This window comes from Epinephelus lanceolatus, chromosome 20, assembly GCF_041903045.1.
Source record: "Epinephelus lanceolatus isolate andai-2023 chromosome 20, ASM4190304v1, whole genome shotgun sequence".
In the NCBI taxonomy this organism is placed as follows: Eukaryota; Metazoa; Chordata; class Actinopteri; order Perciformes; family Serranidae; genus Epinephelus; species Epinephelus lanceolatus.
The window spans coordinates 38,449,893-38,476,371 of record NC_135753.1 but is presented as its reverse complement, the minus strand read 5'-3'; the positions used below and the strand labels follow the sequence as shown (position 1 = coordinate 38,476,371).

Here is a 26,479-nt window from a genome sequence, read left to right as displayed (position 1 = left end):
CGGTATCAAGCCCCATTCAGTTTCTAACTATATTTAGAGGCTTTTGAAAAGTGTTTTTTAATGTTTATCAGACATTGGGACACGGTGAAACAGAGGAGCTTCCATGATGTGATTTAAGACGTCACATTAAGGAATTCTTTGAAATGGTTCTACATGGAAATGACTCACATAAGAGTTGAGTTGATGTCCTGCAGTGTTTGACGACTTAGTTATAATCAGATAGAGTGAAGCACAACAGTAAGGGTGCACTAATGCTTTTGTTGTTCTTCAACTGTGGCAGTATAGCTTTCAAATCACACTGGCAGTGTGTATGTTCTCCTCCTTACCTTTACCTGAAGACCATGTGTGGTCTTTGGTGATCAGTTCTTTTTTTAAATTTTTTTATGACTACTTTTACTTCTACCTAAGCACATGTTTTGACAGAGTAACAGTAATTTTACCCACCTATGGTTCTGTCTTATCAGCACTGGAAGATACCCAGTATAACAGGACTCAGATTGGGATCATGCCCCCAAAGAAAGATCAGGATATCCCACGACATCTATCCATCTTTTAATGACCACAATCTCTCTCTGACTGTAACAAAGTCTGACGTTCATTGTTAATCTTGGGAACAGTGTTTTGACAAAATAATGGACCTTGATTTAAGATTATTTTGTCAAACTTAAAGGTTCTGTGATTGACTGTCAGGGCATGACTAAAGCTGCAAATCACTATTAGCTCAACCCGGTCTCACTCCGAAGTAGGGCTGCAGCTAACGATTATTTTTATTGTTGATTATGTCTTTGATTAGTCGACTAATCATTTTATCAAAAAATGTGTTAAAATGTTGAAAAATGTCGGCCTGTCTCTCCCAAACCCCAAAATCATGTCATCTAATGTCTTGTTTCGTACTCACGCCAAAGGGTTTTAGTTCACCGTCATGGGAGAGTGTGTAAAGCTGCCAATATTTGAACGTAAGAAGCTGCAATAAGAGTATTTTGGGTACTTTTACAGTACTTTCCTACGGAAAATGACTCAAACTGATTAGTCGACTACTAAAATAGTCACCGATTATTTTAATAGTGGATTGGTCAACGGTTAGTCGACTAATCGTTGCAGCCCTACTCTTAAGTTGACGAAAACCGGCATTTGGTCAGTGACTTCCAATGTCAGACAAAAAAAGCTGGCCTTTTATGTTGGCATGATATGCAGGCGATTATTGTTTAATGGCGCCCAGCAGTGTCGGGGGAAACGCGGCTGGATAACCACGAAAGTTTAGGTGGCAAGAGTCTGAGTAGGACAGGCCGGAGGGGTGGTGGATGGGTCCAGCAACTATTGACTTTCATCCACAAGGCCAGTGTTCGTCAGTTTTGTTCTGTCTCACTCTCCTTCGGCCATTTTACGCACACTGTTTCTGAAATCTTCCACGATCACCTGCCCCTCGCATATTCATAATTCACCTACTGACTGGCTTGTTGAGTGAACAGAGGAGAGGAGGGGAGGGAGCGGTATTGCACATGCGCGGCTTACGTAGAAGACAAAATAACATCTCCAGGCGACCGCGACCAAAAATCATCTACTCTTGATTTCATTAATTTTGAAATCGTTTGACCTCAAAATCGCAATCGCCAGACAATTAATTTTGGGTTTTTTTTAGACTTTTATTTATTTGCGCATATAAATATAAAACAAAACAAATACATATACATATCCCTCTTGGTAGAGAGGAAGGTAAGGACATGTGCACCTTGACCTAACAATAATTTAAGCAAAGAAAAGAAATAATATTAGCATACCTTGTGTCAGGTAGAGGTAATTGCACATCCTTATGATGTAGTGCTTTTATTTTGACAGAGACTGTATGCAAACTGTACATTTCCTGTGAAAACAGAAGTGTATTTTGAAAACAGACAATGCATGTAACAGGCTGAAGTTGACACGGCGTCCCAGAACGTCAACAACCAACACACCCAGGGTACCTTGGACGTCATATGTGGACGTGGAAAGTCCATGACCAAACATGGACATGTGACGAGGTCACAGTGAATGTCTTGATTAACTATGTACAAATGTGGTGGAGTAATGAGCAGTGTGTGCATTCATGGGTAACTTCACAGATGTGCCATGGGCACTAACACTCCACCATACCATCACAGATGCTTTGAGCTTTGAGCTGGTAACAGTCTGGATGGTCCTTTTCATCTTTAGCTGGACATGACGTCCACGATGAACTGGTCCGACCACGTTGTGTCAGTCTGTCTCAGATGAGCTCAGGCTCACAGAAGTCACTGTTTCTGGATGTTATTGATACCTGGCTTTCAGTTTGCATGGTGAAGTCTCCACTTTCATTTGTAGGTGCAGCGATGTGTTTACTGACAGTGGTTTTTCCAAAATGTTCCTGAGCCCGTGTAGTAATATCCTTTATACAGTCATGTTGTTGTTTTTTAAGATTTTTTTTCGGGCATTTTTTAGCCTTTAATCAACAGGACAGGTGAGCATGAAGGGGGAGAGAGAGAGGGAGTGACATGCAGCAAAGGGCCTCGGGCTGGAGTCGAACCCGGGCTGCTGCGGCAACAGCCTTGTATACGGGGCGCCCGTTCCATCACTAAGCCACCGACGCCCCAGTCATATTGGTTTTTAATGCAGTGCAGTCAGTGTTCATTTTCAGTTTAGCCCCGTACATGCAGAGATTTCTCCAGATTCTCCGAAGCTTTTGATGATTTTATGGATTTCAGATGGAGAAATCTCTAAATTCTTGGCAACTTTGTGTTGTTTTTAAACTGTTGGACTGTTTGACCTTTGCATTTCTTTCATAAAGTGACTGTCCTTGGTTGTGAACAGCTGAGCCTTTGAGCATGCCCCTTGAATACCCAGTCATGACATTCTCACCTGTTGCCAATTAACCTGTTTACCACCGGATCGTTCCAAACAGGAGTTTTTTGAGCATTTCATAACTTCCCCAGTGCTGTGTTGCCTCTGTCCCAAGTTTTTTGGAATGTGTGAAATTCAGACTGAGTGCATATTTACAAAACAAAGTGAAGTTTATGAGTTTGCACATTAGATATCTTGTCCTTAATAATTATTGCATTCTGTGTTTATTTACGTCTAACACAGCGTCCCAACATTGAGATTGTAGAAAAAGCCTGGAAAGCATCACTTTTCTTCAAAATTACAGCCCAACTAAAAAAACAAACATCACACAACTTGCAGATGTTGTAGCTGCTGAATTCAGATTGTAGATTTAGGAGGTACCACTTCATTCTGAAGTAGTTTTTTTTTAAAAGCTGACATTGAGAAAATGATACTGGTGTTTTTGAGGACAGCACATTTTGAAGGTGAACTGCGAAGTTACTTTGATTCATCCTTTGTGATAATTCTTCATAAATGTTAGCAGGCTCTTTTCAAGTATAAGCATTGCTCTGGAACATAATGAAATGAAAACAAGAGGGGAAAAAAATCTTCCATTTTTTACTTCCCTCCTTTGTCACTTTCTACTTTTGAACACAGCTCATTATTAATGCATGGTACCCAAGATGTGAACTGCTCAGAAAGCAGCGAGGCAGAACAGTTAGACAGCAGAGAAAGTCACAGACGACTACACAAAGTTAGACCAACAGCATCGAATGAAAAGTACAGAACCAGCACGTAGGAACTGGCCCGTCGGCACCAAAGCCGAGCCAATAAGGCGCCCTTATCTCCACAGCGCTCCGCAAAGAACGCCATCACTCTCATCTGCCTTCAGTGTCCGTATCACTGTGAAAATCAAAAAGTCAGTGTTGTAGCCTCTTGCCCTGCACAAAGTATATTTAATGCAGCTACTAAATGTTCATAGAGTTAGCTCACTATGGAATTAATTAGAGCCTGTTTTACTTTCCCTGAGTGTGATGTTGACTGAATGCTAATGAGTCTCAGAGTGTGGTGAAAAGGACATGCTTACAAGCAGCATAGGGAACAAATTAAGATGAGTGCAGTTATTTTCATTGATGATTTATGTATTAATCTGTCTACTTTTTAAATAAAAGAACGTTTGGCTGAACGCCATGGGGAAATAATCTAATTGTGATTTTTTTTTTTTTAAACCAATCTCGTGATTGCGATTTAGTACGCAGTTCCTTATCTTCTGTATTATTCACTGTACACAAGCAATGTGTACAGTGAATAATATAGTATGACACACACCACAGTGGAGACACTCAACATATATATTGAATTTGATGCATCGTTCAGAACTCGTGCCAACCCAAACCAACGATGTGTTAGTTTGTCTCTACTGTCTTACACCCCTGTGTGTGGCTCTCAGCCCCAAACCTGCTGGGGTCTCGTACTGAGGGGCTACATTTTTAAAAAAAACCTCACAGTTATATCGTCTCATTGTTAGTAGTGCTGGAGCCATGCCTCTATGGGTGACATTGTCCGTCAGTCGGTCCAGACTAAATATCAGTCCGATATCAGTATCATCAACAACTATAGGATGTATTGGTAGGGTTGGGTATCGTTTGAATTTTAGCCATTCTGATTCCGATTCTGCTTTCCAATTCCAGTTCCTAACGATTCTCGATTCCGATTCTTTGAGGGGCGGGCAAATGCTTATTTCACACAATTTTTTTTAAAAATTATTTTTATACACCTTTCCACAAATTGACTCACATTCAGTCAGTCATTCACATTCTGCAGGGAACTAGCAGGTATAAAAAACAGAATAGAAACAGTTCAAGAAAATAAGCATATGTCAAGCCTTCTCAGGCAGTATATGTGAACGTCCAGCAGATTGTGTTTCCCGCATTAAAGAAAACTTATTCACCCGGTGTAAAGGAGGCCTGCATGGAACAAGCAGGTATAAAAACTCCCATTAACAGTTTTTGTTCAGCATAAATAAGCATATCTGCCTTCTCAGTCAGTATACGTGAACGTTCAGCACAGATTGTGTTTCCCGCAGTGGAGAAAACCCGTTCACTTGGTGTAGAGGAGGCCTGTGCACATAAAAATGAAAAAGGTCATCAGATGTAACAATGGGTGGCATGGGGTCCATGTCATTGGTTCGACATCCAATTAGTCCGACTGTCCGCGATGCTGAACGGCTCGCAGCTGGCATATGGTGCGCTGCGACCGGCTTGAGGCAGAGCAGGCTCACGGCTTATGTGTTTGTCACTTTCTTTTTCATTTTAACCCACACCATGATCTTTTCCTGACCCTAACCAAGTGGTTTTTGTGCCGAAACCTAACCAGACCTTAACCACAGGGCATCATGATGATTTCGGAACGGACTTTGGAACAATGAGTTTAATATGGTCGGAACAATGGGATGTCAAACTAATGGGCAGTTCCCGGGTGGCATATCCTTGTACATCTGCAACTCCTTCTCAACTCTGTCCTGGATGGAGGTGGAGGTCTGCAGTGATGTCATCTTTACAGCATCTTTGTCAGCAAAAACCTCCTCCAGTGGAGTCGTCCTCACAGTTTTGCAGGGAGGTGGCTGCAAAACAAATAACGAACAAGCTTATCCAAACAAATTCCAGCATCCATAGATAATAATTAAGATTCAGAATCTATCACATATAATTTCTGCTATCATATGCTTACATGCTCCTCTTCCTCACTCTCCACTCCTTCCTTGTCGCCCTGGCTCCTCTCACCATCTCCTCCACAATCATGCACTGTTAACTACAGACAACATTTGGCATTTAGATAAAACACTGTAATGACTGAGGAGAGACAGTGTTTGTGCATGAATGACATTTCACCTGTTCAGTGTCGGTCAGCTTTCCAGCCAGGAGCCTCTCCTTGATCCGATCCCAGACAGCGGCATTGTCAGTCATCTTCTGGGTGTACTTGGGGTTTAAAGCACTGAGCATGTCTCTATAAACACAAAAACAAACATGACATAACGTTACTGTTACTGTGAGTCAGGGGCAGGTTGCTAACAAGTTAGCTAAACTATTTTCTTACCTGAATGTCGGTGCTTCAACTTCTGAGAAGGGATGCAGCCTCACCACATGAGCCGTGACTTTTCTGTGGCACTCCTCACCTTTCTCCTGTGACAACTTTGAGTTTCATGTTGTGGGACCAGCTTGTTAGCTTGAGCAGTAACGTTAGGCCGTAAACTCTGCGACTGCAAGCTTTCATCTACAAAAACACATTTGACGCGGTTGCTTATTAAATTTAGAAACTAAACAAACGTTATTTAAATCTTCAATAAAAGTTCACTGAACTTACCCGACTGCGAAGGCTCCGACGAGGAGGTGCTGGCTGTTGGCTGAGCCGGGCTGACGGAGGAGGACGAGGCTTGTGAGGAGGAGGGAGTCCGGCGCAACATGTCAAACACGGTACATTCTTTGATTTGTATACCGTACTGCTGGCGAAGATGTTTTGCCATATTCGTGGTGCATCCTCCATTGCACGAAATACGTTTGTCACAGGTGTTGCACTGTGCCGAACAGTAGTGATGTTACGCTCGAGCCAGTTTGCTCGGCACAGTGTCGATCTATTGAAGCGCAAGTGTTCCGAGGCAGTGTTTCGATCCCTGCTTCGGCACGCCCACAATACAGGCAGTCCCAATGGTCTTTCACTTAGATGCAGTTATGACACACAGCCAGCAGGTGTCACTCTTCTGACTGTATGAAATGCTTCGAAGCAGTGTGTCGTTCTTGAAGCAGGTGTGTCAATGCTTCATGAAGCTTCGATTTCACCATCACTACCGAACAGTCATCCGTTTTGACAAAATGATGTCACACTTTAGAGCGCCTGCTGCGCTCCATGATGGCAAACAGCTTACGTTATACAGGTTCGTATCGTGTTTTCAACAAAGAAAATATCCATGTGCAGTCCAAAAAGAGCGGCGTGCCGCAAGAAGCTGGGGGTAGACGCAGCTGCGCATGCGTTTTTAACAGAAACTAGTGTGTGCGGCGAGGGACAATTTTTAGGAATCGAAAAATTTCTTAATGATTCAGGTGGAACCGCTGATAGCACCTTGAATTGCACCCGCAGTTTGCTCCATCTTAACGTCCTATTCACAAAGGATACTGCGCTAATGATATACCAGTGCAAACACACCCACAAAGTTTGGCAGCTGAGTGCAGTTTGCCCCTGATTGCAATTAGCCACATGACATGGCATGGTAAGTGTTTGGCAAAGTACTGAATACTGTATACCCTCATGTAGTGATGTCTGCTGGTGAGTCAGTCTAACAGTGTCGGATGGGTTGAGGCTGTGGATTTGACCAAGTTTGACCACTTTATCACTATTCCCTCTCACTTGTAGCTGTTTTTTCGTTATCTTTTTAATTTAATATGAATTATGGAACCATTTTTGTTCACGTTTGTTTACTCCGTTTCGTAAAATAAATTACTGAAAGTTGCTTTTGAAGTGCGTGACAGAAGTGCGTTTTGAGAACGACCGCAGACTGTCACCTGTTCAACGCATCAGTATCTTCGGATGCCATTAAAGTAATAATGATTATAATAATAATGTCAAAATATTATTTACAGACTGATTTAACAGACGATCACTGCTGCCATGATCACTCTGCCAAGATCACTAGAAAGTCTGGGCGAGAGGCTTCCACAGAGGAGCGCCCAGTTTGCACCAGCTTTCTAAAGACGTTATTTACTTCACTCAAACTGCGTGTGGCTATTAGCGCTGGTGTTAGTGAATTAGACGTTGTTTATCAATGAGACTCATTTGCATAGAAACGGGCAATTTTTGCGCCAAATATATGGATATTACCTCATTTAAATACATGCAAATAACACTGGAGCACTGAGATGCAATCTGCTTGGCAGCGCAGTTAGTGGAGCATTTCACCCTCTGCGCGTGCTTTGTGAATTAGACGGTATCTGTTTGCTCCATTTTTACCGGTTTAGTGGCCGCAAAAGCCACGCAGTCCTTTTGTGAATTCGGCCCTGAGTGTTTGCTAGAATAAGTAATGCTAAAAATTTGTCATTGATTAACGTTCTGTTAATCCGACTGGCTGTCTGTCCTCTCTCCTCTCCTTATTTCCATTTTGTCCCTTCTTCCTTTCTTCTTTTCTTTTCTCTTTACATTTTGATGTATTGTCACTTGTTCCACTTTGGATCTATGAAGTTACTTCAATGCGAACATTGAGTATAAATGGTCACATTGTTTTTTCTAAGCCACTGGAATGAGTGATCATGATCATCATGATCAAGATACGTCACACTGCTCCGCCCATCCAGATCACTTTCTGCAAACCACGACTATATTAAGTCTTATTTTGTGACCATGGAGCACTGCTGTGACTTGCAGATATTATTGATATATGAACTGGAGAGCTGTTCAAGTGTTTCCAACTTACAGTGAATAAATCACGTTTAACGACGCCACTGTAACAGTTAAGCGTAATGAGATTAATGACAGTGTGAGCAGAGAAATGTTTCTTTGTATCTGTGGGGCTCCATACTGTGACTGTTTAGTCACATTTTGCCACCATGGAGCACCACTGCGACTTGCAGATATTATTGATATATGAACTGGAGAGCTGTTCAAGTGTTTCCAGCTCACAGTGGGTAAATCCTCCTCATTTCACGGCGCAGTGGCATCAGTTTGACTTTGTGCTGCTAACAGCTGACTGTTGCCCAGAAGCTTCAAGTTCACGGCAAAAACATCAACACCTCTGGCCTGAGACGAGCTGGGTGCTTCAAAATAAAAATAGTGGCTAAGCTTGGATTTATTTTATTATAACAATACAGCTATGGTCCGGGCGCCGTCTCACTCCCTCTTCCTCTCCCTGCAGTTTCTGTACTCATAGAACTGGGGTTACATCCAGTAACTACTAGTCTTCTTTTATGATTTTGAGTTGCGGCAAACACTTCTCTGTATGTGCTGTATTTTCCAAGATGAAATACTCATTTTACAGACACTACAAGCAGCACTGTTGTCATTTTTTGACTTTGACGTCATTGTTGCAGTGCACAGCTGTCAGAAACACATGCAGGCACCAGTAAAAGAAACCAGTAAGCTTGGAGGCATACGATTCCAAAGGATCGGACAACTTGGAACCAATCCTCAGCTGAAACTGATTCTTGATTTCCATCCGTAGGCATGAATAGATCCATTGAACTGTTGTAATGACTCGTTAACAGCTGCTCAGAAGGTAAAAACAAACTCCTGTGCATCAGGCAGATGTGATGGTGTATTTAATTGTGTATGAGCTCTGTGATTACTGTGTGATTAATTGCACTTAGTTGCATCATGGGGGGTGTGGGTACAGAGGTGGGTGTTTACCAGATGCAGCGGCTCTAATGAAAGATGCTAACAAGTTGCATTGTGGGAAGTGTTGGATCTCATATTTTTGGAGCTTGACTCATCCTGTGGCCTCGGTTGCACAGATCTTTTAACCATTCTTTTCTTTTTCTGTCTCTTGTGAGCCAGTTTTTGGAAGAACAATAAATAAATCACTGTCAAACCCTTTAATGAAAGTCTGCCGTTGGTACAATCTAGGGTAAACAACAGCACTGTGCCATTTTGTGGGTCTCCTGTGACATTGTAGCCCTCTTTTTCCCACAGCCGGGGGCTATATTCGGTGCATTTATTGCTGTTAGTGTCCAGAAGATCACATCAAAGAAGCAGAAGTTGAAAAGGGCCATAGCGATGCATCATAACACATTACAGTACATTTTGTGTATTTGTAATAGAAAACCTCACCCCTTGGTTTCTGTCTGCTGCCTCTTCTATCCTCTGAGAAACATGTGTTTTATAATGGAACTGCTTATAAAATTGTACCATCAGTGGGAGAGATTAGTGAGCAGTGGCGGTCATCATCATTCAGCTCATGTCATTCATAAACTGATTTGAAGCTTCTGTTGCTTGTACACAACCAGCTGTGAGGGTGAGGGAGAATAACTGTTATCCATCCTGTGTCATTTCTTACCACTGACAGTTCTGGTCTCATCACATGTCTGGCAACAAGGCATTTAGAATACAGATTTGGTTTCTGCTTAATCATAAACTGTGTGTGTGTGTTGTCATGTTTCTGACATTAAAAGAATGATTCAGTCACAGTGGGACTGAGCTCTTGCTGTTCAGGGATTCACCACTGGAGGGCGCAGCCTGTTCCCTCACTGGAAGGCAGGGATGGAACGAGGGTTATACAATTCACACTCTGTAGTTTGTTGCACATCTTTGCTTGAATTATTCTGAGACTGATACAAATATGGTAAATGGTGACTTCAGACCACTCAGAGTGCTTTTTACTATGCGAGTCACATTCACACTCTGGAGGCTGAGGTTACCATACAAGGTGCCACCTGCTACTCAGTTTTCCACACACACACACCGATGGAACAGCCATCAGGAGCAATTTGGGGTTCAGTATGTTGCTCAAGAATACAACATGTGTACTGAAGGAGCTGGGGATCGAACTGCTGATCTTCAGATTAGAGGACAACTCACTCGACTTGTAGTGTAGTGAGCGACAGAATGAGATACGCGGATACAAGCAGCTCTCTTTCCTCTGGAGGGGGTCTGGGCTCAGCCATAGAGATAGGGTAAGGAATTTGGAGTAAAGCCGCTGTTCCTTTGTGTCCAAAGGGGTCAGTTAAGATGGTGCGGGCATCTGATCAGGATCCTCCTGGGCACCTCCTGGGATGTTCGGGGCACGTCCCACTGGCAGGAGGCCCCGGGGCAGACCCAGAACATACCAAGGGGATTATAGATCTCATCTGGTCTGAGAACGCTTCGGGGTTCCCCACTCACTGGGGAGTAGGGCTGTCAACAAATATTCAAAATTCGAATTTAAGTGGATGGAAAAAAAAAGGACCTTTGAATGTGAAAATTAATATTCAATTGTGGAGGAAAAAAAACACCACCCCAGCTGTCCTCTTTGCGAGTGTGCGTTGGCCTGGGCCGCTGCACTGAACGCACTGCATAAACGCACTGCATAAACGCCAGGGCTACACCTCCCGCGGAGGTGCTGCGAAGCACAGCGCACTGAAATTCTCGCCCGAGCTGGAGCACTTCTGTTCACATCAGACGCGTATTTCTCCACGCTGGTCGACAAGCGGTTCTGCTCCCAGCTGTTGTCTCTGTCACCCGGGTTGACACATTCACTCACGGCTCGTGCAGAAAATAGACCAGACGCCACGGAGCTGCGCGGCGCAGCCAGTGTGGATGACACTATCGGATAACATGAGTGCCGAAAGTAAACTGGCTTCGCTTCGAGGCTATTCGCAGCGCTTCTGCGGGCGATGTTGCCACAGGTCGGGGGGGGAGGGGAGCGAGAGGTCCGCTGTCGTTTATAATGTAATGTTATAGATAATTGTTTTATGTGTTTTAATGTGTAGGTATGTAAATGTTTTCAAAGACGTTTATGTAAGGGATAATGTATAATGAGCCGCTGCACGTCGGGGTTCTATTCCCCTGTCGGGAGTTATTTTCCCAGTATTCACCGGCTCATTATACATTATCCCGCTTATTACACGGCTAATTATCAGTTAAATACATAATGTTGTCTGCCTCTGCGAAGTGCATTAAAACCGACCGGATTCGATAACTTTTGGTGAAAGTTTTGTACTCACCCAGGCTTAGTGGACTGAACCGAGGCATAAAACTAGCGTAAAATGTCATTAAGCATGACTGCCGAGTGTGTATTCAAATCCGTCTTCTTTTGTTTTTGGCAGAGAAAGTCCGTAGGTATTCTTTTTCTTCAGCGGCATCCGTTAAAATCAGCCACTTCTGTTTGTTTTTTCCCTCGGAAGTTGTTTGACAGCTGCAGTATTGCAGGGCAGCATCCCTAGCAACGCTGGGCTACATAGCAACTGTGTGTAATGACCGTTGCTACTAGCAGCGGTCATTACACAGTAATATCAGACCGCAGAATGCCGCTACTGACCAATCAGAATACAGCATTTAATAGAGCCGTGTAATAAGTTGAAATAAAAATACCTACAAGTAGTTATGTTTCCTTGTATTAGTTTGCCCTCTTGTGGACATAATGCGAAAAAAAAAAATTCGAATGGTTCGAACCTCTGAGTTATTTTTAGAAGCAATATTTGAACGTCATTTTTGAGCAATTTTGACAGCCCTACTGGGGAGAGGGACGTCTGGGGTACTTGGCTCAGCCTGCTGCGTCATGACCCGGATAAGTGGTTGAGGATGGATGCATGGATGGATGCATGGATGGATGCATGGATGGATGCATGGATGCATGGATGGATACATGGATACATGGATACATGGATGGATGGATGGATGGATGGATGCATGGATGGATGGATGGATACATGGATACATGGATGGATGAATGGATGGATGAATGGATGGATGGATGCATGGATGGATGGATGGATACATGGATACATGGATGGATGGATACATGGATGGATGGATGGATGCATGGATGCATGGATGCATGGATGAATGATGGATGGATGTGTGGATGGATGGATGGATGGATGTGTGGATGGATGGATGGATACATGGATACATGGATGGATGAATGGATGGATGAATGGATGGATGGATGCATGGATGGATGGATGGATACATGGATACATGGATGGATGGATACATGGATGGATGCATGGATGCATGGATGCATGGATGAATGATGGATGGATGTGTGGATGGATGGATGGATGGATGTGTGGATGGATGGATGGATGAAATAAAAGCCAGAAAGACAGACTGACAAAACATGTGTATTGTTTTTTGAACTGTCTCATGATAAAGTCTCTAGAAGTGTATGATATAACTTGTTCGCGTGATCTGTTGTTAAAAAGTGAAACAAAAAAATCATAATACACATCAAATCCGCTCCTTAGTATCATGATAGTATTGACTAGTATCATCTCTGTATATTTGACTTTGTTCTTTGCTGCTTTTGTCCTCGATAAGTACCTCTACATTAAGATTACAAGGAGTTTCAGAGAGATGTCTTGACCATATTTGGCATTCTGGGGGCGTGTCTCGTCTGCATCTAAGTATATCTTTGTGAGCTTGTGCATGCACCAGCAGATGGATGCAGAACAGTTGAGATTTATCATTGTTTGTTGCATGAATTTGTGTATGCACCGTATTTGATAGATACAAATGTTGTTTGTAAGAACACTCCCGACGCACACATTTAAAACTTTGTACGCTTGCTTTGATAAATGAGGCCCCTGGTGTTCATTCTGTTCATCCAGTCAGCAGCAACAACACACATCATAAAACACTAGTCTTTTCTTTTTTTTTAGCATTGTGTGTTTTTATCAGTGAGAAACGAGGAGAAACGAGGGGAGAGAGCTGGGGGATGTCATGCAGCTGGTCTCCGACCAGGGATGTTAATATGTGTTTGAATATGAAGCATTTTATTAAGGAATCAGTTTGCAGATATTTTTTGGAAGAAATGAACTGTAGCTGTGATGATGCCTGGAAAAGACAGAGCAGGAGGTGCTGGCTTCATGAATCTCTGCTCTGACATCTCAGGACAAATTCATCATCCTGTCTTTGTCTCTCTCTCTCTCTCTGTTTGTCTGTTTCTATAGTTACACTTTACAGACAGAGATACAGAGTTAGAGAGCATTATTTTGGTGGCTGTTCAACCACTCAGTTCTCTGCAGCGCTGGACAGGGCTGGCTCCCAACAATCAGTCCATCAACACCCACCAGTGCACCATCCTGGCAGTTTTCTTAAATATGCATAATGTAGTAGTCCCCAAAACTACTAAACCAAGTTTTAAGTGCTGTGGACGAGTAAACAGTGTAATCACGAGGGCTGTAGTCTCCTGATGGACTAGTCGATTATTTGGTCACTATGCTCTCATCCGACCAAATTCTCATTGGTTGAATAATCTCCGTGTTACTTTCATAAGGAGAAAAGTGCCACATCAACAGCTTTCCAGGATTAATCCATTATTTCCTGCGGTGGGGGGACAGGCTAAGTTACCTGTGAAAATGGGGGTGTTTTCAAAACACCCCCGTTGTTGACAGAAAGTTGGACTCAGTGACGCAGACCTCCTGTCTGTCTCTGTAAGCTGACACCATTTCCCTCAGTGGAAACAAAGCTTGTATTTACTGTATTTCACAGATAAGAAACAATAAATTGTGAAGACAGTAAAGCCTCCACTAAAATAGCATTTTAAGACGTGTGTGTGATTTATCCTGGCTTCATATGAGCGGAGGAAATCTCTGCTCGTCGCTAGGCTAATACAGTGTAAAATGCTATAGGCTTGTGCTAATAACGTTAGCATGTTGTATTTGTTTGGAAAACGTGTTTAGTATCAGACAGTTGTTTTGTCAGTGAATGTTGTGAGCTGTAATGGAGCTGAATTATGTGCCGTTACCTTTGTTACATGTTGCTGTTGTCCCTGGTTTTATATGAGAAGAGGAAAAGATCGCTAGGCTAATTTATACAATGTAAAATGCCATAGACTTGTGCTAATAACGTTAGCATGTTGTATTTGTGGGGGAAATGTGTCCAGATAAAGACAAGTGTTTGTGAATGCTGCGAGTTATAGTGAAGCTGATTTGTGTTTGACACTGTCTCTATTAAGCCATGTTTAATGTGTGTTTAATGTGTGTTTAATGTGTGTTTACTGTGTGTTTAACGTGTGTTTAATGTGTGTTTTGAATCAACTATATAAATAAAGTTGATTTGAACTAAACTTTACAGCTCTTAACACAGTCCTCCACCGCCGACTAGTGTTTTGGAGGTGTAACTGCAGAGTGACACAGACACACCACCACACAAGTAAAAATAACGTGCAGATTTTTTTTTCCACGACTAATCGATTAGTTGAAGATTATGTGCGACTTTAGTCGACCAAGATCTTCTTTGGTTGGCTACAGCCCTAGTAATCACTCACTCTTGGCTGACTCTCTGGTGATCAGACGTGGCTGTGGAGCACACCAATGCTCCTAAAGAGTGAAGCCAAAACATCTCATTCGCCCCCTGGTGGCTGGCTGCAGTATAGGTCCTAAACCCCACCCCGGGTGGGATGATGGGTAAAAAACCCTCAAACTCAAAACTTAGCTTGAGTGAGTAGCCAACATCCTGTTTTATACGTAAGGGATAATGTATAGTGAGTAGTAAGCCATGTTATAAGCGACTGTATGTCATAATAGTTTCCACATAACTAACAAACTAAAAGTAGGACAGCTTTGTTGCCTGTTGATGGAACTGAAAATTATTTTTCTTTGCACTAGGCTAATAAATGTATAACCCCCAAATTCCACCAGATGCGTGTTGGTTGCGTCTGCGCTCCGGAACGGCAGCGGAGCCAATACATTTCAATTCTAGTCAATGTGTGTGTTTCCACCGGCTGCGGCTGTGCTGCGTTCCGGCTTCGTCACAGCTGTGGTGCTCCAGAGCCCTCCGCAACAGATACGCAGGACTTCTATTTTTGCCGGACGCCGGAGCACAACGCAGCAATTCAGCACAGAGCAGATCGTGCGGGGCAGGAAGTCGTGCACAGAAACAAAATAAAACATCCAGTTAATTTTCAAAATAAAATACACAGTGTTCACGGCGGATCATATTTCCCTGCACTACACCTTGAAAATGTCATGATGGGCGGAGGCAGGCCTGAAGTCAACAGGTCAGAGGTTTTCAGGCGTCATTTCACCCCGTTGACACCATGGACGAGGAGATGTTAATCATGGAGGTGCACCCAGATGTCTTCCTACTACTCCTCTGGTTTTGTGGTTCTGTTTATAGAAACTACATCTTGTTATATCGCGCGATTATGTGTGAATTCGCGAGATCTCGTGGGTCCTCGTGACTCCCGCTGTCCGGTAGAGCTGCACCGCTCCGCACAGCAAACGCAACCGGTGGGTGTTGACAGACGGCGGAGCACGCAGCGGATAACCAGCACTGCCGTTCCACAACGGACACGCATCCAGTGGAATTCCGGCGTAAGCAGGCAACATTTTAGCACAGTACAGTTACAGTACAGATGTAATTTATTACACAGCCTTTCTGCACATCTCTATCAAGGTAACCTTTGCTACTGATATTAATATAGAAGAGATGGGCCTAGGTGATTCAGTGCTTAGCTAATGCTAATATTAGCTGGTTAACACGAGACTAGTCTGCCGAAGTTGTGACAGTGTTTGGTAACTTTGCCTCGCTACAAAAACAATGCAAAATAGCCGATACTACACTATTTGGTAATGACTGACTGACTGCCGGCAGTAGCTGACAGTCTCATTTCAGTGTTATGATTATGTCATCTTATTATCAGCGTCATTGATTGAATTAATCATAATTCATCGTCATCATAGCAGAGCACACACACTTCCTCCCTGAGAGTCTCTGTTTCTCTGCATGCTCTCCCTGCTTACTGCTCACTACACACCTGCTGCTCTGTCAGACAGTGGCCTGGGCCAGCCTCCTCTCCTCCTTCCACCTGTTTCTGCGTAATGGCGGGTACTGCTGTTGCGGTAGATATTGAGGCCATTGCTGCAGCATCTGCATCTAGATTCTTAATATTTTTGGCCTGCAAATTCTCCACACCCACCTTCTTTTGTCTTTCCTTATCCATCTTGACAGTTGACAAAGACGCCCTCCTCCATCAACAGATGTTTGGCTCTGAGCTGCGGCGTCTGACAGCAGGAACAGAGAGAATGGGTTGGAGGGGTGGGCCATTAAGAGATGGGATTGGGCCAGCCTGGTGTCATTATAGGAGGTGAGCCAAGGGGACTCTGCCCCCGCTTTATGGGACTAATGTTTTTGTTTTTATATTAAAAATTGAAATTATATCGGCCCCAAGGTGTGTCTCACAGGTATGTCAGGTCACCAGTCATTGGGTAGAAGTGATAAAGTGATCTGTGTTTTTTTCTATACAAATCATGTACGTATAAAACATTATCCCTCAGTGTTGTCAGTGTTTTCTGTTTCATACTGTGAGCAGCTCTTGTTCAGATGAAAAACAGTATTTCCTAAAATACAAACTGAAGTAAGCACATGTGAGACTGGGCTGTACACCCCCTCTACTGTGATCCTCCTCCTCCTCCTCATCGTCTCCTGTGGGGCACACATGGCTTTGTTTTTTTCCTGAGAGGGTTAGGAATCAATTAGTTTAGATTAGCCAGCTAATGCTTTGATTACATAGCAGAGGACAGAGCATGTGCTGCCACCTCCTTTCCAGGGACAGAATAGCAGACAGACAACAGGTGTGATGTGTTACTGCTGATAAGGCTGTCACCCTCCAGCCCCCGCCCCCAGGTTAGCACTGTTAGCACTGTCAGCACCGTTGCCATCTTAGTGCTGTTTACGCTGTTAGCTGTTCACCTCCATGTTGAGGACCGTGTGTAGACAACCAACTTGAATCATGCAGTGTGTCTCAAATCACTTACTTCCATGAGTACACTTCAGTCTTGTGCACTATGTACACTACGTACTTCTTGCTTGTCTCAAATTGCGCACTGCCGTTTTGCACTTACTGGAAGTGGCAACAGCTTTTTTAACAGCTTCTTCTTCTTTTTCTTCTTCTTCTTTTTAATTCCCAAATTGCAAACGCACAGTGGAGCATTATCGCCAACATTTTACCGCTGTCTCCGCACGCACTTAAACCAAACATACGCCACAACATCAGTGCTAATTGAAATGTGCTACCATAGCTGGGGGCAAGTTAGCTAGCTAGCAAATGCTAACATTAGCTAGTGACCATGGTATCAGGAGGATATGCCCTTCAAAGCGGGTTGCAGTCCAAAAGTGGGTCATTGGTCTATTCTGAACGGCCTCGATGTGACTAATGAACTTGTCTAATTTGTAAAAAACACGTTGTTGCTTGTTTTGAAGTACAGTGGATTTCCAGTGCAGAGCTTTTATTTTGAAGTGCCGTTTCCTGCTGTAGAGTGAGTGACTAACTGATAACAGAGACAGCAAACTAGCTCAATGACATGGCCAGTTGCAAGTATGACGCTGAATATTTGAAGTAATGACTAAGGAGAAATCTGGAGCAGTTAGGAACCAAGGTTTTAAGGTGTCCATCATCGGCATTAGCTTTGTCCATAGCGACTTGGATTGGGAATGCTGCTTCAAGTCCCTGTGCGGACCAAAATAGGTCACGTGGACTGGTGCCAGATTGCCTCCTGGGCACTGTTGGGGTGCCCTTAAGTAGGGCACTGAATCCCCAACTGCTCAAGGTGCCTGTCCGAGAGCAGCCGCCTCACTCTGAAGTCTCTCCATTTATTGCATGTATAGGTCCTGTTAGTGCATGTGTGTATATTTTGAGCCTCTGTTGGCCGGTTCACACCTCTGTGTCGGCCATTAAAAACTGATAATGGACACCTCGTCGAGCATTATCCCTCACTTATCTGATACTATTTAAAACATGCAACACAGGAGCACATGATTGAAGACCTGTTAAAGAATGAAATATGGCAACGCTAACATTTACGCTTCCCCACCATGGAAGAGAAGGTGCTGTTACACAACTTGTGAAATAGCACAGCACTGCAGTGTCCAAAAGCAAACAAAGAAGATCAGCTGGAAACCCTAAGAAATGTAGCAGCTTGTACACTGAATGAAAATGCTGGTGCCAAAGGAAAAATTTACGGTTGTGCAAGTCGTGGAGATGTTGGTGGACTCAGAATTCAACACTTCCTGTTTTGATCAACATTCTGAATCCGATTTAGACGAAGGAGCAAACGAGTTTGTTAGGACGAAACCGGATCATCATGACAGTGACATGGTGACCTGTCCAGGGTCTACTCTAATGTTTGCTGGGATATCCAGATGCACACAGCCCTGTACAGAATATCAGTTTGGAAAATGGATGGATGGATGCGATTTAAGAAATGTGTGAGTAACTGTGATTGCTCTTGGCTTTTGTAGTGTCAGTTGTTCGCAGAGATCTACTGTAAATCATCTAATTATGTTTGGAGATTCACATTTTGCCAATTTTAGTGAAAGAAATACATCAAATCTGTGAAAACATGATCAGTGCAGATCAAATTTGCAGCAGTGCCCAGTCTGTGTTGAGGAGCCTGTCTGAGCACATCAGTTGTCATTTTAGATATTGATATTGATCGACTAATCTGCCAGACATCTAAAGAACTGTGATCCCAATCTCAACACCCTGAGCTGCAGTCACGATCAAAACATGACCTGAGCCATGGACAAGACATATCCTGTCTTGTGTTTGCTTTTCAAAGTTACTAATGGAGGCCTTTCTACATAATCTGTAGGGAAAAGAGTTTGATAGTTTTTCTCTTGGCTTCATTTTAAATCATCAGACCAGAAAGCCCAAGGTCATGTTTGAGAGGTCAGAAAGGACTCACCTGCTTATTGTCATTTAGCGACCTGGTCTCACTCTGAAGTCGTCGAATAACAGCACTTGGGCAGTTGCCTCTGGTGTCAGACACCGATGAAAAAAGCCGTCCTTTCATGTCGACATGCTACGAGGCTGGTCGCTGTTATTATGGATGCATGGCGCACAGTGGCATCAGAGGGAACGGGGCGTGACAGTAACGTAAATTGACATTCATGCAGTCAGCATGCCAATGGCCGCTCCTTCTATACACTGTGCGATTTTAGCACTCTTTCGTCTGGGACAGCCCAAAATCGCACAGTGTATAGCGGCCATTAGACCTTTAACTTGAACCTGTGCAAACTGGGAGCAAAAACAGTTTTTTTACAGTAAATATTTTAATGGTTCATTTTTATTATATAGGCTACGCCATTTTATGATTGCTCACCTTTGTGGTACTTGTATTTTCTTTTACATTTTATATTTTAGAATGATATGCTTCAGTGTTAAGTTGGTCAACAAAAACTACATGCATGATGAAAAATGTTGAGACATCGAGACAAAAACTAAATAAAACTTTATGTGGATGAATAAAAATGAAAACACAAAATAAAAGATGAACATTCGTGACTTTTTGGACGGACCAAATGCACAGAGCTGTAAAGTTGTCCACCATGGTACCAGTTAGCTGCTAGCTAACCGTAGCTTTGGTCTGTGACGTAATAGGTCAACAATAAAAAGGTCCAATACTAACAAGCTGAAAGGGGGCATATCTCCACCTATCGTAGAGGAGTCGCACATACTTGCTTGTGTACTGGGACAAGAACAGTAATGTAATTAAATGGCCTGGTCAACTTGAATCTGTAGCTCAACTTACCTGTGCATGTAAACGTACTGAGTCTTGCAGTGAATCCAGCTTCTGAATGATCAGCTTCTCTGCAGTGGACAGAATAGCTAGTTGTGCTAATGCTAATGCTAAACCTAACACTAGATGAGTTTATGGTGATGACTGGATTCATTGACGAGAGTCTGTTGTATCACTGCAGAGCAGGGTCACATGGACACTACTACAATACTCTACTCATGGTAACACTAGCACCTGGCCTTGTGCTACCGTTCTGCATATATCTCTGATCTGGTTGCATCTCTTCTCTCACTTTGGTGCCATGTCCTCTGTGCTCGTCATGAAAGTATCAAACCAACAGGAAGAAACAGTTCAAGATCAGGACAATCACCAGTTGCCAGAAAAGAGGCTCCTCCACAGGGAGACAGAGACAAAGCGAAGAGACATACAGACACAGAAACTGGTAGGCACATGCAGAGAGAGGCAGACAGACAGACAGACAGACAGACAGAGAGAAGCCCTTTTTACACAGAGATCACACGGTAGGGCTGCGATGAAGTCCTCTCATCTTGCCACCTTTGCTTTTTCATACAGAACCAAACGATGGCGCCATCATGTCAATCCAGTGTGTGATTTTAGACAGCGTGCCGGAATGGTGGAAGCTAAAGAGGCACAAAAGGCGTGACATGTAACACAACAGCGTCATAAAACACACACGTCAGCTCTTTATAAACAGTAATGATGGCAAAACCTTTGGTGTTCCCCTGAGCTTTCATCTAGTGCCACAGAAACATTATACCTGCTAAAGAACAGCGTGTTAGCATTGCTGATTAGCTCAAAGCAATACAGCAACCCCATATAGATACTAGCATGGCTAGACTTCCTATATATTCTTTTCATATGCTTGAAGATCCAATCATTAAAGAGGCAACAGATAGGATTCAGGATGTCAGCCGACCAACACTCGCTACCCGCTCCCTGGTTGCGGCGATTTGCGATGCTGGCCAGCTAGGAATGAACTAGCAGCCAGTAAAGTACAGTCCTCTCTGGTCTAGCTAACATTTAGCCGTGTTACTTACTGATCCATTAGAAAGAAAGCTAGCTGGACATGGGTTTTGAAGCCTCTTTGGTCACGGAGCTCCCTCCATCTCTTGAACGCCTGACTGAGGTTTACTCTTGTTTTTCCTCTTCTTTTATCACTCTCCTTTTTGCTCTTCTTTGCCTCCTCACACAGAGGAGCTCCTTTTCTTTTGCTAGGCCGTTTTTCACTTGTCTCCAAACTTTGTCCGTCTGCCATTGTGCTCGTGACTCAACTATCTCATGCCCAACTCCTCATAAGGACCAGCTCCAGTCCCTGATTGGCTGACCCACCAGTTTCACAACACATGACGCGTTTCCTGCCGTAAAGCAGATTTTTTCTGTGAAATTTCGGCACCGGTGGCAGAAGCTTATTGCAAAGATTGCAAAGCCACTAAGTAACCTATGTAAACGCTGATAGTCTGATTTTACTGTGGCCACTACCCTGTGCAACCCACATTATTTTCATCATGATATATTTAGGAAAAAACGCTGTCTGTTGCCTCTTTAATCAGCCCTCTAAAAATGGACCTGGTCCTGCTGGCGGCCACGGGAGATGACTGTTTGCACAGGCCTGTTTAACTGTCCCGTTTGAAGTGTTCTGGGCACGTCCCACTGGAGGGATTACATATCTCGTCTGGCCTGGGAACACCTCTGGATGCCCCAAGAGGAGCTGGAAAGCATTGCTGGGGAGAGGGACGTCTGAGGTGCTTTGCTCGGCCTGCTGGCCCTGCAGCCTGGCTTTGGATAAGTGGATGAAAATGGATGGTTGGATGAAAAACTCGCCGCGGTTTGAATGGTGGTTACATAACCTCCAAAACCAGCCGCAACCCACCCTCACTCAGTGATGGTTCTCTATTGACCAATCAACGGACTGTGGTGTTTCCAGCTCCAACTTTTAGTATCGCATCAGTGTGTTAGGTTGCCCAACAGAGAGGTGACGAAAATAACGGTTCTGTTGGTACCATCCACAATTTCTCACAATGAATAACTGTTCTAACGTGTACCGCACTGAACTGGACTGCTCTGTGGAAATGAAACTCTTGTCATTCAATCTGAAGGACACCTTAATTTTTCTTTCAAAGTTTGCATTGTTAATTATGGATTTCTTCTAAAACTAAGTTTGTGATTGTCACAACAGATTAACTTACACTGAAACTGCAAACCACCTTAGAACTACAGTGTATTCTCCCGGTCTCTTGATGTGACCTGGGTACTCCAGTGAGAACACAGAGCTGCACTGGCTGCCTCTGCAGAGCTGCCCCTGCCTTCAATCTCCACTTCCTCCCATGCCTGCCACAATTATTTTCATTCAAGAACATGGGCCTGCAGGACCCGCCTTCACATCAGCGGGTCGGGAGAAAGACACTGCATGAATATCTTATGAAGTGTGACATGCCAGATAAGCCTGGGCTGCTTGAAGCATGCTACTTTGAAGTTTTCTCTGCTGCCGCTTTGCCTTTTATTAAGAGCTGTTTATTCACACGCGATGATGAAATCAAATCTCGTGCGCTACCCTCCACTCGCCTGCAGAAATCAGAAAGCCATACATTTTGACCCAAATGTTTATAATCAACTCGTGTTTCATTCTGGTCACGTTCGTCTTGTAGCTGTTGCTCGATTCTGTGTAAGAAATCTCTCGGTGTTAATTTGTGCGTGCTGAGAGAGAGATTGATGCATTTCAAAGTGAAGTATGTGCCTCTTAGCTAAGGTGTTTTTTGCTTGCCTAGTTCTGTAATGTATTGACTATCTGGGTCGCACTGCTGCCTTTGGCATAATGGTGTAATAAAACACAATGTAAGCATTTCTCATATCACAACCACAACACGCCTATTTATAGATTCTCAGTCAGTCAGAGTGATGTCGTCCTGGCAGCATACCAGTTCATTATAAGTGGTTGTCTCTTGAATGTGTCACTAAGGAGTGACTGAAGGCAGATTTCACTCCAGAGTAAACAAAGAAATGTCTCCTCAGTACATTAGAGTCTAACGACCCCTTCAAGGAGCCAATTAACATGTTGGAACTATGGCCAACTTGTTCTCTCCTCGTATAATCAATCAGTAAATCATTTATGTATCACATGGTATTTAACCTCTAATCCTGTGATTTGGTCCGTCTTTGCGTCTCGTTGGCTGCTGCTTTATAATCGCCCATGTTTCCAGATGGTTCTTGTAATCGATGGTTTCTGGTTGTGGAATTGGTATTGGCCCCACCCCCAGAACACTGGCAGTGCTGCTCTGCAACCGCCTCTGAACGTTGTAAAGCATTGATCCACAGCAGGAACAGGACAACTCCTCACACTCACACTGTCACACCAGTCCTTACTCAGTGTAAAGCACACACCTCCTCTCCTTCTCTCACCAGAGTCCTCTGCTCCGTCATATCGATATATTTAACAGTCAGCCAGCTGGTTGAATGGTGCTGTGCAGCATTAAGGCAAGTTTATGGTGAATCAAAGGATAATACAGTTCCTGTTGGAAACTGATGTAGCACTGATGTTTATTGGTTTGTCGTGTGGTGTTATGTTTGCTGATTGTGTTTTTGTGACTGTTTCTTGCTCTCATGTCTCCCTTAGAAAAGAGATCTTAATCTCAGTGAGACTGCCTGATTAAATAAAGATTATATAATAAATGTATCTGGGAACGTAGAGAGTGAAATAGAAAATCTAGGTGAACTGTATAATTCTGACACAAACTGTCCATCCGGCCCGTTCTTATTCTAAAGTCATCAAATACTGCTGCTTTGTGCGTGATTTTTGGCATCAGACACCTGATGTCAAAAACTACCTTAAGCTGTGGTATGATACGGCACCGGGTGGCGTCAGTTTGTAACACAGCCTGATGGCTGTTGTGGTGGTGTGATATGCCGCTGGACAGCGTCAGGTTGAAACGCTGACGGTAATGATGTAATATAAAGAACCAGAAAGTCCCTATACAGCGGGCAGGATGGATGGATGGGTCAAACGAAGCCCAGACTTTCACTTCTGGTGTCAATTTAGAGCCAAACAACGATGTTTATTTCCGAACCTAACTACATGCTTTTGTTGCTTAAACCTAACTACGCACTTGTGTTGCCTCAACCGTACCATGTGTTTTTGTTGCCTAAACCTAACCACGCGCTTCTGTTGCCAAAACCTAACCATGTGTTTTTGTTGGCTAAACCTAACCACGCGCTTCTGTTGCCAAAACCTAACCATGTGTTTTTGTTGCTTAAACCTAACTACGCACTTGAGTTGCCTAAACCTAACCATGTGTTTTTGTTGCCTAAACGTAATTGCGTGTGTCTGCTTTTGTTGCCGAAACCTAAACACGTGCTTCTGTTTCCTAAACGTAATTGCGTGCTTCTGTTGCCTAAACCTAGTTACATGCTTTTGTTGCCCCTAACCATGCGCTTCTGTTGCCTGAACTTAACCATGTGTTTTTGTTGCCGAAACCTAACCATGCGCTTCTGTTGCTTAAACCTAACTACGCACTTGTGTTACCTCAACCGTACCATGTGTTTTTGTTGCCTAAACGTAGTTGCGCACTTCTGTTGCCTAAACTTTACCATGTGTTTTTGTTGCCGAAACCTAACCATGCGCTTCTGTTGCCTGAACGTAATTGCGTGCTTTTGTTGCTTAAACCTAACTACGCACTTGAGTTGCCTAAAACTAATCATGTGTTTTTGTTGCCTAACCTAACTACGCACTTGAGTTGCCTAAAACTAACCATGTGTTTTTGTTGCCTAAACCTAACCATGTGCTTCTGTTGCTTGAACGTAATTGCGTGCTTTTGTTGCCTAAACCTAACCATGTGTTTTTGTTGCCTAAACCTAATTCCGCACTTGAGTTGCCTGAACTTAACCATGTGTTTTTGTTGCCGAAACCTAACCATGCGCTTCTGTTGCTTAAACCTAACTACGCACTTGTGTTACCTCAACCGTACCATGTGTTTTTGTTGCCTAAATGTAGTTGCGCACTTCTGTTGCCTAAACTTTACCATGTGTTTTTGTTGCCAAACCCTAACCATGCGCTTCTGTTGCTTGAACGTAATTGCGTGCTTTTGTTGCTTAAACCTAACTACGCACTTGAGTTGCCTAAACCTAACCATGTGTTTTTGTTGCCTAAACCTAACTACGCATTTGAGTTGCCTAAACCTAACCATATGTTTTTGTTGGTTAAACCTAACCATGTGCTTCTGTTGCCTGAACGTAATTGCGTGCTTTTGTTGCCTAAACCTAACCATGTGTTTTTGTTGCCTAAACCTAATTCCGCACTTGAGTTGCCTAAAACTAACCATGTGTTTTTGTTGACATCCTGGCGTTGGTTGCGGCTCTCTGGAACGTCACCAGGAGTCGCAGGAGGATGCCTAGCGTGTAACACGTAGACGTGAAAGGCCACTGACAAAGCGGTGAAATGTGACGACTTGTGACGAGGACATTTTTGTCCGTCACATTTCACAGAGCCACGTTCTCTGATTGTCTGTCTGCTGGTTGTTTTCCTGTTAGACTTTGTTGGTGCGATGTTGCTGTGTGATGTTGCCCACAGCTTAGCTATTACCCTAGTGGCTACAACATTATTATAACTGATAGAAAAACTACCAAACAAGTATCAACAGATTGCCCCTTAATGTCCTCTACCTCATCTTCTCCCCTCTCAGTGTCTCCTGAGTCCTTGTCAGTTTCAGCGTTGTTTTTTTTCTTAACTTGTTAAAATCTCATTAGCATGCAGGGCTAAGCAGCATGATGGTAACACACTAACAGGCTGATATCACTTCTTGCCCTGGTGTTACAGTGATTTAACACTGTTGACACACTTTACCTGGGCACCATGGCAACGTTTCTTATGGTCGATGCTTAAAAATGGCACATTTGTCACGCCCATGTGATGCAGTGATACAGAAGTTTATTCATTTAAAGGCTTTGTTCTGCATAAAGTAAATGTCTCGGTTGTTAACAGCAAAGACAGACTTTGGATTTTGTTGTATTTGTGATCAAAATTGTGCTTTGGTCTCGATTTGACTTTTATCGTCTAAAAGGTGTTTGTGCTTTAATGTTCTCTACAAGTGTGTGTGTGTGTGTGTGTGTGTCAGGCTCTGAGTCTTTTCATGCTTTAATGCTGCTGCTGTGCGGTGGGACACCTGCACTCACCAGACAACAAAGCTCATTAGACACTCCCCGGGGAGGAGAGCGAACACTCTCCTGCTCCTCGTGACGGGAAGAAGACAAAGAAAATATGCCTGTCGTACCTTTCTCTGATGTCATATTTACTGTGGCAGCTTTTTGTATCATCTCAGGTAGTCTTCCTGTGTGAGGGCAGGATCTAAAGCAGACTATTCTTTCCTTTATTCATTATCTGTAACCACTTATCCTGTGGCTGTGGCTCAGCAGGTAGAGCGGCTCGTCGACTG

At 43.5% G+C, this 26,479-nt stretch overlaps 2 protein-coding genes across 2 annotated transcripts in view; one reads left to right on the top strand and one right to left on the bottom strand.

Moving 5' to 3' along the window:
- The window catches only part of plppr5b (phospholipid phosphatase related 5b), a 175,148-nt gene that overhangs the window by 22,313 nt on the left and 126,356 nt on the right, over positions 1-26,479 (top strand). The gene's annotated exons all lie outside the window — the stretch shown is intronic.
- LOC144458979 (uncharacterized) lies at positions 5,288-6,355 on the bottom strand. The gene is made up of 5 exons (XM_078163009.1): positions 6,196-6,355; positions 5,929-6,007; positions 5,724-5,838; positions 5,563-5,643; positions 5,288-5,455 (listed from the first exon to the last, which is right to left on the bottom strand). The coding sequence occupies exons 1-5, from the start codon at positions 6,353-6,355 to the stop codon at positions 5,288-5,290; spliced, it is 603 nt and encodes a 200-aa protein (XP_078019135.1).